The following is a 13,256-nucleotide window of genomic DNA, read 5'->3' on the forward strand; positions in this document are numbered from 1 at the left end:
TGCTTCCACCAAGTGCTAACTCAGGAGGGTGGAGACTTATCCAATTATGATCTTTCAGTTTTGTATTTGTAATATCATTTTTTTTCTCAATAAAACCTTTTTTTCCCTTAACAGTGTGGAGTATGGTGTGTAGATAAGTGGGGAAAAAATCATCATTTAAATGTATGAAACTGTGAGGCATTGACACAACAAAATGTGAAAAAAAGTTCAAGGGGTGTAGACTTTCTATAGGCACTATATATATATATATATATATATATACACATATATATATATACACACACACATACACACAGTGCCTTGAGAAAGTATTCAGACCCTTCCTGTGGTGTCCCATTTTGTGAAATTACAAAATGATGCATACACATTTTTTTAAACTTAATATTTTATTCAAAACTTGAATGCTCAAACTGAAGACTTCATAGGGTAAGATAAGTTACAGTAAATGCAACAAAAACTAAAGAGAAAAAAGTGAAATATGTTGATTGCATAAATATTCAAACCTATCAGCTCAATATTTGGTGGAAGCACCTTTGGCAGCAATTACAGCCACAGGTCTTTTTGGATAAGTCTCTACCAACTTTTTACTCTGGCTTGGTGCAATTTGTGCCCATTCTTCTTGGCAGATTTGCTCAAGTTCTCTCAAGTTGCTTGGGGATCACTTATGGACAGCAGTTTGCGCAAGTCTTTCCACAGATTCTCTATAGGATTCAAGTAAGGACTTGGACTGGGCACCTCAAGGACATTCATTTTCTTATTCTTAAGCCACTGCAGTGTAGCTTTGGCCTTGTGTTTTGGATCATAGTCCAGCTGAAAGGTAAATTTTCACCCTAGTTTTAAGTCTTTAGCAGACTGAAACAGGTTTTCCTCTAGTATTTGCCTGTACTTTGTGCCATCCATTTTTCCTTCCCTCCTAACAAGCTTTCCAGTCCCTGCTGAGGAGAAGCATCCCCATAGCATGATGCTGCCACCACCATGCTTGACTGTAGGGGTGATGCTGACTGGGAGATGTGCTGTGTTGGGTTTGCACCAAGTGTAATACTTGGCATTTAGAGCAAAAAGTTCCAATTTGGTTTCATCTAACCAAAACACTTTTTGCCACATTTTTGCAGGATCACTCAGGTGCTTTGTTGCAAACTCCATGTGGGCTTTGAGATGGCTTATTATTTAGTAAGAACTTTTGGATATTGTTGACTAATACACATTTTCTCCCATCTGTAGCTCTTTCAAAGTTGTTGTTGGCCTCATAGTGGCATTCCTCACCAGTTTCCTCCTTGCCCGGCTGCTCAGTTTGGAGGGATAGCCTGATCTAGGCAGTGTCTGGGTGGTACAATGCACCTTTCATTTCTTGATGATTGAGTAGACTGTGCTCACAGGGATATTCAGAGACTTTGATATTTTTTGTACCTTTCTCCTGATCTGTGCTTTTCAATGACTTTATGACTGACTTGCTTTGAAAGTTCCTTGGTCTTCATGGTTAAGTCTTTGCTTGAAATTCACTACCTGACCAAGGAACCTCACAGAGACAAGTGTTTTTATTCTGAAATCATGAGAACCACTAATATTGCACACAGACAAAGGCCATTCAACTAATTGTGTGGCTCGTTAAGGTCATCTTGCGTACCTCAATTAATTTAGGTTTGCCACAGCAAAGGGTTTGAATACTTATGCAATCATGACTTTTCCATTTTTATTTCATATTAATTATCTATTTACTTCTTTCTTTTTGCTTTTGCTTTGAATGTGTGGAGTAGGTTGTGTATATATCACATATCAATTCCTACCTCAAAGTGTCATGACTGCAAGCTTTAAAGCAACAAAATGTAAAAACTGTGAGAGGGTCTGAATACTTTTGCTAAGCACTCGGATAGTAGTCATTAGCCAGATCATAGGCATTGCTCTCTGTTTCATGTTATTGTGCTGGCTTGCTGGTATATTATAGAACATTTTATTCTACAAATGCACAAATGTTTTACATTTTACATAAATCTGTAGGTATGAGCATTCAGTGTTTTAATGTAATTTATACAAACATACATATATAAACACACACACACACACACACACACACACACACACGTAAATGATTATAAATGACTATATTACTTCTTTTGGCCACACAGTATTTGTCAGGTTGAGATGAACTGACACGTTTTCAGGTCTCTGTAATGTAAACTGTCAGCATTAATATGATGTTTTTATTCACTGATATGTAAATATATACTGGAAGGTTGGGTAAAACAGGATACTTAAGGTTTGGACATTTCTGTAGGTCAGCCTAAAACACCAATCACTTTGCAATTGCTCATAAAATAAGAGGATATTGCATTACCATAAAAAATGCAATTTTCCATTTTACACACACGTTAATGAACAACAATGCATAACCTTTATTCGTAGTTATAGCTACAGGAATAAAGTGACCATACTGGGCTTAGCCTACAAGCACAGTTCACAAGTGATTTGGTGGTTGTCACTGTCCACACCAGCACACACATCGGCAGCTACAATGATACGAATGTGTACATATAAATGTGAAGTGTATTACCTCTGTTAAATATATATTTTTCAAAACTTTCAAAATAAGTATATACAACATATTTTAAAGCGCATCGTTTGTACACGTTACCTAACCTTTTCTTTTAAACATTCTCGAAACAAAACAAAAAAGGAAATTGTCACGGAAACCTGACCACAAAAAATAAATAAATAAATAAAAAATAAATAAAAAAAAAAAAACAAAAAAAAACAGAACAGGCACTTAGCACAGAAGAAGAAAAAGTCATCTTCAGTTTAAAGTAGAAGTGCAGATTTTTTTTATTTTTTTAACAGGGCCGGAAAACCCGACCCCCCCCCCCCCCCCCCCCCCCCCCCCCCCCAAAAAAAAAAACCACAACCAAAACAGGCACATAGCACAGGAGAAAAAAAAGTCAGTTCCACACCTAAAACAGTTAGAAGTTTAAACTGTTCACTTTGGTTGCAGTCACGCTTCAACTCCTAGTAAGACCATTGCGGCTTTCTCTGTACTGCCTCACGAAATGCAAACCTCATTTTAAACTTAGTTCAGGTTATAAAAGTTTTAACTATCTGAAACTAAATAGTAAGTATGCAGTTCACTCTGTGTATAATATCTCACTGACATAAACTAAGTCGAGTAAGCTGAATGCACAGATCGGTGAAAATGTGTTCCACTGCTCATCTCTGAGCTGGTCTCCAGTTGCAGGAACGTTAATGCGCAAGCCTCTGTTTTTAAGTTTTACCCATGACATCTCAATAGGGGCCCTGTTTTCAAACAATAAGAATTCAACATCCCCTTTAAGATCATCTGTTCGTCTGCTATAGCGAACTGAGGGTATAAAAAAATGTCCAGCAGCCCAATTGAGGAGGAAGACCAAACCCTTCAAAAGGCTACCATTTGTTTTAGCAGCCTGGAGGGGCAGCAGGGCAAATTTTTTTTTTAAAAAAAAGTTATCTATAAATGATATATACAATTTAGAATCACTTTGCCTTAAGTTAGGCATGTGTAGCTCACCTTCGAACTGTGAGCACCGTCATTGCCTTTATTATAAATGCTTTCCTGTTAAATATATATATATCTATAGATATATGTTATATATCAGTCTATAAGGCTATAAGGCTTGGTCTGACCTGCCTGCCATGTGCAGCACCTGCAACCTCCACCACCCTGCAATCTTTCCTCTGTTACTAACCCATAAATCTACCCCTTACACCTAAACCTAATGTCTACAACTAACCTAATGTCTTCCCCTAAACCTAATCTCAACTCCTAAACTGTGTTACTATTAAAGTAAATGTTACTATTATTTCAACACCTCTTTTTAGCGCCTTCTAGCGGCTACTACATCCGACGTCCATCAAAGCGCTTGATCCGGACTCACGTGCGCCTGATTCTGGTACGCTGTCAGCAAAGGTGTTTTGCGATTGCCTTAGGGGTTTACCCCTAATATAGGGACCTATATTTTGGAATGTAGTAAATTCAAATAGCAGAGGTGAATTGTTTGTTTTGCTAACTACTTACCAAAAGCACGCCTATCCTGGCGGGAATTAGCATATTTTATGTGAGGATCGTTTCCATCAAACAGCTTGCTCATTTGCTGTATTTGTCTGATTGGGAAGAAATATTAAATAAATAGGAACTTAACCACAAGGTTAAACGAGAAAGAGTGAATGCAAAATCCCCCATAACTGCGAAATTGCAGCATTTTGATAGATACTGTTTGCCATATAACATTGTAAGCAATACGATTTTAATGGCCTACACATTGTGATGCCGATAGACTCGCCACCCCAATAAAATAATTAAATATGTATTGAAGTCGCTCACGCACTCTACACTCACTTTACTTGTCGATATCAATTCATTTGTGTTTTAGAGGCGAGTTTTCAAAAAAAAAAAGACCTGTCTGTTAAAGAGCCCAGGAATTATGGGGCCAGGTGGCAACACTACACTGTAAAACCAAAGAATGTGTGACGAGTTTAATATCTGAAACAGAAAGTTAAAAAAAACGAAGGCCACTCCTTCCACAGGAGTGGCTATCAATCACTACTCAGGTGGGCAGACCCTCACTTCATAATATTCTGTGCTGTTTTGTGTCTAATCACAAGTTTTATGTCAGACTATGGTAAAAGGTGTTTCATGTGCGGCGTAATTTCATATAGTTTATAAATTCATCTTCAACCATGAGTACTCTTACACAAGATGACAAGCAAAACATCAGAGAAGTTTGGACGAAAGTCTTTGAAAACGCAGAAGAAAACGGAAAAGTAGTTGTTATACGGTAATTTTTGCATTTTTTAAATCATAAGTCTGCTTTCCAATTAGAAATACAATAACTTAAATTGGATTTTGAACGCAAATGATCGGAAACAGGATAGGATTCATATGCACACAACACGTTGTATTGTTTGGTGAGAGAAAAAAAAAATGGCTAGAGCGTAGATTAGTGTAACAGAATATATATTGTTCTGAAGTTGAGAGTGTAAATCTAACAATTTACATATAAAATGCACGGGGTTTTGGGCGGCATGTTTTTTTCTTGAGGCGGTATAGTATTCTAAAGAATGTACGGTTCATCTATGATTGATTTAATAGTAACTCAAGCAACGATTATGTTATGAGCATGTACTTCATGCAGAGATAACCGTTTCTTTTCTGGTTGTCTATAATTTAAACAATTAACAATGTAATTTACTGTTGCACATACCGGACTAAGCGATAATTTATTGTATTATACTTGTGTTTATTACAATTGAACTCATGAACTATAGCTTTGGGAACATTTTGAGATGACTCGTGAAAAAAGTGCTTTGACATATCTATGGATCCGCTTTTGAGATGCATATATTTCCAAGTTATTCCTGATCAAAGGTGTGACAACGGTGCAGAGAGAGCTTAGATGATTAGTAAAATAAAAATATCAAAGGTGAAAATAATTAATACAATCAGGAATACATTTTGAACAAGTAGAAGACAAAGAGCAATCATTTTAGCATCAAGGTCTTTGGGCATATACCCATAGATTTTTTTTTTTAAATGCTATTTATTTAAATTGTAATTGCAGGCTATTCCTAGACCACCCAGAAACCAAGAAGTATTTCAAGAACTTTCAAAATATCGCCACCGAGGAGGAACTGGAGAAGAACGCCCGTGTTAAACTCCACGGAAAGAGAGTCATGAATGCACTCAACCAGGTCGTTGAGAACATGGATGACTGGGGAGCAGTGGTTGAAATCCTTACCCCGCTGGCAGAGAGGCATAAAGACGTGCACAAAGTGGGGGTTCACAATTTCAAGGTATATTACCCTTTGGAAATACAAAGGATGCTCGTATTTTTTTTTTTTTTTTTGTGATTCATTTTTAATTTATAGGGAAAAAAAAAATACATGTAACTGTAACGAGGCAATTGAAGCAGAAAAAACTACATCAAAAAAACACAATGACTCCAGACTACGTAAAGATAGACTAGGTTCAGCCAGGATTTATTTGAGCATGTGATTTCTGGTGTTTTAGTCAACACTCGTTCATGGTCTAAATGCTTTCGATTATTGTTCAAATGTGACATTAGTGTCACATTTGACTCTAATCCTCTTAAGAATGCCCCACCCAATTCTCAAGCCTTCTTAGTACTATAGGTACTAAGGTGAAATGCCCTTAATTAGTAGGTAAGGTACTAAAATAGAGGCAATGTTGTTTGATTCTCATGGTATTAATAACAAATGTGATGTCATACCATAAACATCAGTAGATGTCCCTATTACTAACCCTCCTTAAAGATTTAATTATTAAGTGATACTGTGTATTAAGTGATATTGTTCATGCAGTATAATTTGTATGCTACTAATTAGGCCTAATCCTAATTTTAAATAACATCGTCTTAGTTCCTATGTACAGTAACTATATAATGTGTACTAAATAACTTGCACTGTAGTGTAATCCTTTTCAGGTCAGGAAAAAAAAAAAAAAAAAGCTATATAATTATTTTTTTCATGTCGAATCGGAACCTCTTTGTGACCAGCACGCCACGTATCTCGTACCATTGCACACACTGCTGTGATTGCAACATATCCTGTATTCCGTGGTATCTTTGCACGCCTTGCTTCTCTTCGGAACCCCTCCCTGCTTTCAGTTTAAAATTCTGGTTTAAATTCAGTTTAACAATTCATGCTTTGAAACAGTAGCCTATATTATGTTGCTTGTGTTGAATTTATTACATTTGTTATTATTAACTTGCTATAGCACGCACCCCTGTAAACCTGACTAAGGTTATTTATTTATTTTTTTCAGTTACTGCGCCACGGCTCGTCAGCCCATATGCAGTTTTTGTAAAATGTCCAAAACAAACAGCGACCTCGCGTGAGCCCCGGTTCTGCTGCGGGCTCTACACTATAGCGAAATTTGCGTATTTGCGGTTAATCTGACCCTGCGCAGTGTAGACAACAAGAGTTTCAAGCTCTGCGTGTTCCATCTTTAACACAGACCCTGCTTGCATGTAGAATAGAGGGGTTTTAAAGTCGAACTTTTTCTCATGACGCTAGAGCCCTTCTGTAGCTGCCAATGCACGCGAAGTGAAAGAAAGCGGAGGGTTTCGGGTTCCGAAGAGACCCGAAGGGCGGAATATGCAGAAATTCCATGGGATGCAGGATATTTCGCAACACATGTTCAAGTGGGGTGTTAAGTTAACCGGTCTCAAAAATTCGGTGTTCATAACGCTAAAGTTCGACTGTCCCCACATGTCCTACATAAATTAAAAAAAAAAAAAAAAAAAAAAAAAAAAAAAAAAACGGTGACACGACACAAAAAATTGACAAAGAACAAAGTTTTAAACCATGAGAAGAAGAAGAAGAAGAAGAAGAAGAAGAAGAAGAAGAAGAAGAAGAAGAAGAATTTTAAAACCATAGCAGCTCTTTGAGGCCACTTCATCGATAAATGACACTTGTTGGGATTGAAAGAGACTGTATGAGTGTATAACGCATACAACACACAAGCAGCAAGGAGGGGGCAAATTAAGTTATTTCCTTATTACTGTATTGCGGTTAAGTCTTACTAGCGACTTTTTATCACATATTGACTTGACTTTCTCCTTTTTTTTGACAGCTTTTGTTTGAAGTGATTATTAACGTTTATATAGATGCTTTGGGAGCCTCCTTCACACCCCCAATCTGCGAATCTTGGAGGAAAGTCTTCAAGCTCCTTTTTGACTTCCTTGAAGCTTTCTACACAACCAGTGAGTCGTAAGACTGGCCCCCTCTGATTAATAATATGATCTCATTTACACATTTTTCAGTTAATAATATTTAGTACTGTGTTTGTTTTATTTAGTGTAGTCTATACATTGGAACAGTAGCTTGTAATTATGATTTTTTTTTTTCAAATATTTTATTCATATAAAATAGATATATTAACTAGCTAAGCGCTTAGTGCACTGGCCCTAAACATCTGTTTTTTCCTGTTGGTGTCTGTTTGCCAAATATTGCAATATACTGTACTACAATTTTACATACATGGAGGAGTAAGCCAGTGTGATATTTTTCATACAAAGACATACAGTTTTTGCCATGTGTATTTCTAAATATTTGGGCAGAGTGATTGTATTATATCATTATAATTACGTTTTACTTTACTAACCAGCACCCATGTGTACTATGTACTATACTTTTGCATTAGATGAACATTGACAACATTAAATATGGGCTTTTTGAATGTTAACATGCGTTTTATATGCATTCTATCATAATGCAAAGCTAGCATGTTCGTAGTATAGCCTTCTGTAGAACAGATGGACACTGGTCCATAGAGTAGTGCTGTGATACTTGTTACTGCTTGTTGTAGTAACTGGTATATATAACTATGAAGACTTTGGTGTCTGCATGACTGTCACACATCCTGTGATATAAAACCAAACTCAGAGTAACTTTAAACAAAACAAGAACTGCCTCAGGGATGTATTGCTTTAGGAATTGTTAGTACAATACAGTACAGTATGGATTATATTCTGACTTGATGCACCATACTCTTTTTTTAAGATAATATTTTAAACTGTGGCAACAATATTCAATGTTTTGTGTGTCTCATAAAATATTATACATACATATTTTTAGTAATTTGGATTTTTTTGATGTCATTATTTGCAGATCTTAAGATATTAAAGCATTGTAAACTTAAAAGAGATGTGTTTTTTTTTAAAACAATTAAGATCTATTAAACCAATCTATCTTTTTTTCTTGCCTCTTGAATGCTTTGTAAAAAAAAATCAAAATGTGACGTTTATAATCATTAAGCTGCAGTTTTGGCCACACTATTTACATATCATTAAACACTTGAAATTATCTGGACAACAATAACTCAAGTTACTATTGTTATAAAGATTAGTCATTTGTAATATTGCATTTAATTACTTCTAACCCCGACTTTAATCCCAACCTTACTGCGTAACAGAGAAAATTACTGATAATTACCTCATAATTTACACTGTAATCACTGGTAAATGTCAAACAATTAGTGGAAAACAAGACCCATTAAGCTTTAGATTGGTACTGTACAAAATGAGAAAACGAGAGTGACATCATGTGGGCATCTGTAGAATTACAAGATGCATTCTTGTTTATTTTTTCCAACCACCTCCTGCAATGTGAAGTCCTCCTCATAAACAGATGTGACCTTGAATGAGTTCTATACACATCTGTTTACCAATATGGACTCTGTAAGACTACAGTAGCATTTGGAAATCATATGTGTGTGTGTGTGTGTGTGTGTGTGTGTGTGTGTGTGTGTGTGTGTGTGTGTGTGTGTGTGTGTGTGTATGTAAATGGTGCAAAATCTTTTGACATATTTTAGATAAACAAACACAGCAGGACGCAGTCTATATTGAAGAATAAACTGTTTTATTTATCAAAGCTCCAACGACTGAAAATAAAAAAATATGTAGTTTTCAATAGGCCGGTGCTTGAGGCTTGCACCGGAGTTCTTGAAAAGTACGGACACAATGTTGTTGTGCTTGTCCCATTCTTGTCGCTGGCATGGGGTTGGATGGCTGGTGTTTAGTGGTACTGTTTGCTGAGAGCAGAGATCACAACAGCCAGAAATTTCTGCCAAGTAGCCTGGACAGCGGGAGTGAAGGCGGCACCAAACTGGCTGGCCAGGACGATGACCAGGGTCTCACCCAGAAGCTGCAAAACAGAGGTATATTGGAACCCTATCAATGCTGGGAATAGGATATCAACTTAACTTGTGTGGCTTTTCATTATTATTATTTGTATTACTACTTTTACCTTCACAATAACATATTCAAACTTTGTCAGAAGGTTTTGAAGATATGAGCTTAATAACATGCAATACAGTACGGCTTTGGCAGAGCGAATAATAGGATGTCTAGAGACTTGGAAGGGATATAACTGTTTATTAGTGTAGCCTATTGTAACTCGTAAGACTGGATTTAATAACGTACCCTGAAGTTCTCTGGGTCGACGTGGAGCTTCTCAGAGTGGAGCTGGCTCAGCTTGGTGTAAGTTGCATTCACATTGTCCAAGTGATTGATAGCATCACCGAGAGCATCCAGCACCCTCTTTCCGTGAGCGCGGACCTTGGGGTTACCAGCAATGGCGGTGGCATTGGAAAGGTTGCCGAAAGTGCTGAAATACCTCTGGGTCCAGGGGTACACAACCAGCACCCTAGAAAGACAAGGTGAATTTGGGTTAACTTTGAAAGTCCTAGCAAAGTAATGTAACATATCACCAAAAAACATATCACCAAAAAACATATCACCAAAAAACATATCACCAAAAAAAAAAAAAAAAAAAGTAGAAAAAAAAGTTAAACATCTGCAGCTTTAATTTATGGACAATTTTGTAAATTAAATAATAAGAATAAGAATAAGGATAAAAATAACTATTTCCAAATTGAAAGAAAGCTACAATGCTAAAGGTTGTTAACCTGATAAATTTATAATGATATATTTATTGAAAAAGTATATTTTAGTCTGCAACAAAGCAGACAAATGAGCTAAGGCTTTTAAATACATTCAGCATTGAAAGAATGTAATCAAGCAAAAATCTATTAAGTCTAACATTGAAAAAAGCATTACAACTAATACAGACACATAAAACAAACCCGAATACCTGGTCAGGGCCTGGTGGCCAGCTTCTTCATGGTCAATCTTGGCCCAGATGGTATTGATGGTCTCACGCTCTGCATCGGTCCAGTGCACCATTGTGGATAATAGTTTTTTTTGTTCGTTGGCTAATGGCTGAGGATTCAAGCTTGAAAGCAATTCTTCAGTAACTATCTGCTCTGCTGTGGGGTTTATAAACACAAGCTGGCAGCTCCACCCATGAACAACAACCAATAATCACACACATGGGCCTCTTTTGGGACCCCAGTGGGGTAGTGAAAAAATGTGATACGTCATAATGAAAGTTAACACTTTAGCACGTTTAAAATGTATGATTTTTTATCAACTAGTTTGTTCTCTTTTCTTTTACTTTTTACAAGCACAGCATATTAGCAATGTATATGCCCACAGTAAGCGGGCAACTCCATTAGAATTTGTTGAAATGTTATCGACATTCTTTCTATTCTATTAGAACACATTTCGAGTTATTTCAGGATACAGTCTCAATAGGGAGTTTCAAAGTAAAGTATGATTCAGATTTCTAATTAAAAATATGATATTTAAAAAGGCTTGAGTGTTAAAAAGGTATAAGAATGCAGTAATTAAACCCAACAAAACTCATGCAATCAAACTTAATGCGGTTCATAAAATATTTTCTCTGTAATCGAGGTGTCCCGCTTTTTCTCCCTATATTTTGTATATAACTGTTGTCCGCTATTAAATGTAACCCAGGTGTCGTTTGTTATGTCTCTCTGTTTAGGCATCGGATTGCTGAGGTATGGGTTCGTGAGCTTCTAATGCCAAAAATGAAATGTACATTCTGTGCTTTATAAATCGTTCGTTGTCTTGGCAGCATATTCATTGGAATATGTCCAGCTCATATCTAATGGAAACAATTTTAGGTCAAGGGCGTTCCCTCAGCTTTGATAAAAGCTTTTAAAATGAAAACATGCCAATAATATAGTGAAAAACACTTCTCAGTTAATTAGTTGGAATGATGTGGTTGTACTGTACATAATCCATTACTACTTTTCTCTCTCCTAGCCTCCATGTTGTATGTAGCTTACTTATGGGGACTATATCTTACAGACTGCAGAGAAAACCACAGAACAGTTGATCTGTATAATCTCAATTGCATGCAGTTATGTACATAATTTAAGTGTTTAAGAATTAAACATACGTCCTATGCAACAGACTATAAAAACATGTCGTATGCAAAGTATAGTCTAAAATAACACACGTTAAAATGTATTCAAAACGCTAAAATGGGTGATATTTTTTTAATGTGATACCTTGTAACAATTGTAAATCACCATGGATAAGGGCATAAATAAATCTTCTGAGTAATAAATAAATAAATAAACAAACAAATAAATAAATAAATAATCTGTTGCATAAAATTGAAATTTAACTTCAAAAAATGTGTTTTCTCAAATTCTGGCAGTTTTTTGAGTGTAGATACAAACCTGATTAAAAAAAACAAAAAAAAAAAAAAAAAAAACAACAACAACAAACAACTATATAAGGGTTTATTTTATAGAATTGATAGCCCATGAATATAGTTCACAATAAAACAAACGAGGCGATGATCCGCCCCACGCACAAATTGTATTTTATTTAAAAATAAATTATTGGAAAAATTCCATATGCGCTATAATGAAGACTGATATCTGCTTTTAAATAAATAAATACGCAAATACAATTATTGTCGTATGTGAAAATAACTAGAGTTGAGTATTGAACTGGCATGCAATGTTCTTTCGCTTATTTTAATTTTCACATCGTCATAAATTGATTCGATTCAGCAATATCATATGGTGTGAGGTGAGCGTTGTCAGTAGGTTGGGTAGTTTTGCTATATCTTGCAAATTGGACTTTTGCTAATCTGTATTTAAAAAATGTTGTGATGAGAACATTGTTTCAAAGTTCAGTTGTTGGGTGGGATGGTTTGGCTGGTCTGTTGTAGACTGATACGCGGTAGAAGAAACTGCCCCATTTGTTTCGGTGCTGATAGAAAGATAAAGATGGAGACAAACCCACTTAGAGAGAGGACATCTGTCCAGCTGCAGGAGCTGCGTGATCACGTGGCAAACAGGTGCTGTGTCTTGATCAGTAGAATGCGGGGAGGCACGATACATAGATCAACAATACATCATTGTACTTCAAAAAATGTTAACATTAATATTCACGACAACAAGAACTTGTGGAAAAAAAAAAAAAAAAAAAAAAACAACACCGATGTTTTGTGAACAACCCTATTTCTGATAGTTAAGGATTTACACTCAAAATATAACAAAAAATAAAACAATGTGCGAGTTTTTAATTTCAATACCCTTATAGGGTTTAATCGATCAAATATCTTTCATATAAGCTATTTGACACTAATACGTTATATCTGTGATATATGTATATATATATTATATATATATATATATATTATATATATATCCCAAACATATTATAATATATATATATATATATATATATATATATATATATATGTTTTTATATCTTAAAATTACCATTAACTTTGGCATGATGCATTTTCCATATGCAATAATAAAAGCACGATAAATCCCAATAACACTGCAAAATGTGTTTCAAACAGATTCATTCTTCAGTGGAATG

General features: G+C 35.7%; 2 protein-coding genes across 2 annotated transcripts; one reads left to right on the forward strand and one right to left on the reverse strand.

Moving 5' to 3' along the window:
- Positions 1–4,582: 4,582 nt before the first annotated feature.
- LOC121330536 (cytoglobin-2-like) lies at positions 4,583–8,685 on the forward strand. Its single transcript, XM_041277123.1, has 3 exons — positions 4,583–4,799; positions 5,583–5,814; positions 7,616–8,685. The coding sequence occupies exons 1-3, from the start codon at positions 4,702–4,704 to the stop codon at positions 7,754–7,756; spliced, it is 471 nt and encodes a 156-aa protein (XP_041133057.1). The 5' UTR covers positions 4,583–4,701; the 3' UTR covers positions 7,757–8,685.
- A 696-nt stretch (positions 8,686–9,381) lies between these two features.
- Positions 9,382–10,809, reverse strand: LOC121331170 (hemoglobin subunit beta-1-like). The gene is made up of 3 exons (XM_041278392.1): positions 10,636–10,809; positions 9,966–10,188; positions 9,382–9,687 (listed from the first exon to the last, which is right to left on the reverse strand). The coding sequence occupies exons 1-3, from the start codon at positions 10,725–10,727 to the stop codon at positions 9,559–9,561; spliced, it is 444 nt and encodes a 147-aa protein (XP_041134326.1). The 5' UTR covers positions 10,728–10,809; the 3' UTR covers positions 9,382–9,558.
- Positions 10,810–13,256: the final 2,447 nt, after the last annotated feature.

Source organism: Polyodon spathula, chromosome 18 (genome assembly GCF_017654505.1).
Source record: "Polyodon spathula isolate WHYD16114869_AA chromosome 18, ASM1765450v1, whole genome shotgun sequence".
NCBI lineage: Eukaryota > Metazoa > Chordata > Actinopteri > Acipenseriformes > Polyodontidae > Polyodon > Polyodon spathula.

Bases quoted from the DNA above. Each gene is read 5' to 3' on its own strand.
- LOC121330536 (XM_041277123.1), top strand. From the start codon at position 4,702: ATGAGTACTCTTACACAAGATGACAAGCAAAACATCAGAGAAGTTTGG. The intron at 4,800-5,582 runs GTAATTTTTGCA...TTGTAATTGCAG, and splicing joins GGAAAAGTAGTTGTTATACG to GCTATTCCTAGACCACCCAG. The intron at 5,815-7,615 runs GTATATTACCCT...TTTTTTTGACAG, and splicing joins TGGGGGTTCACAATTTCAAG to CTTTTGTTTGAAGTGATTAT.
- LOC121331170 (XM_041278392.1), bottom strand. From the start codon at position 10,727: ATGGTGCACTGGACCGATGCAGAGCGTGAGACCATCAATACCATCTGG. The intron at 10,189-10,635 runs GTATTCGGGTTT...TTGTCTTTCTAG, and splicing joins GGCCACCAGGCCCTGACCAG to GGTGCTGGTTGTGTACCCCT. The intron at 9,688-9,965 runs GTACGTTATTAA...TCTGTTTTGCAG, and splicing joins TCGACCCAGAGAACTTCAGG to CTTCTGGGTGAGACCCTGGT.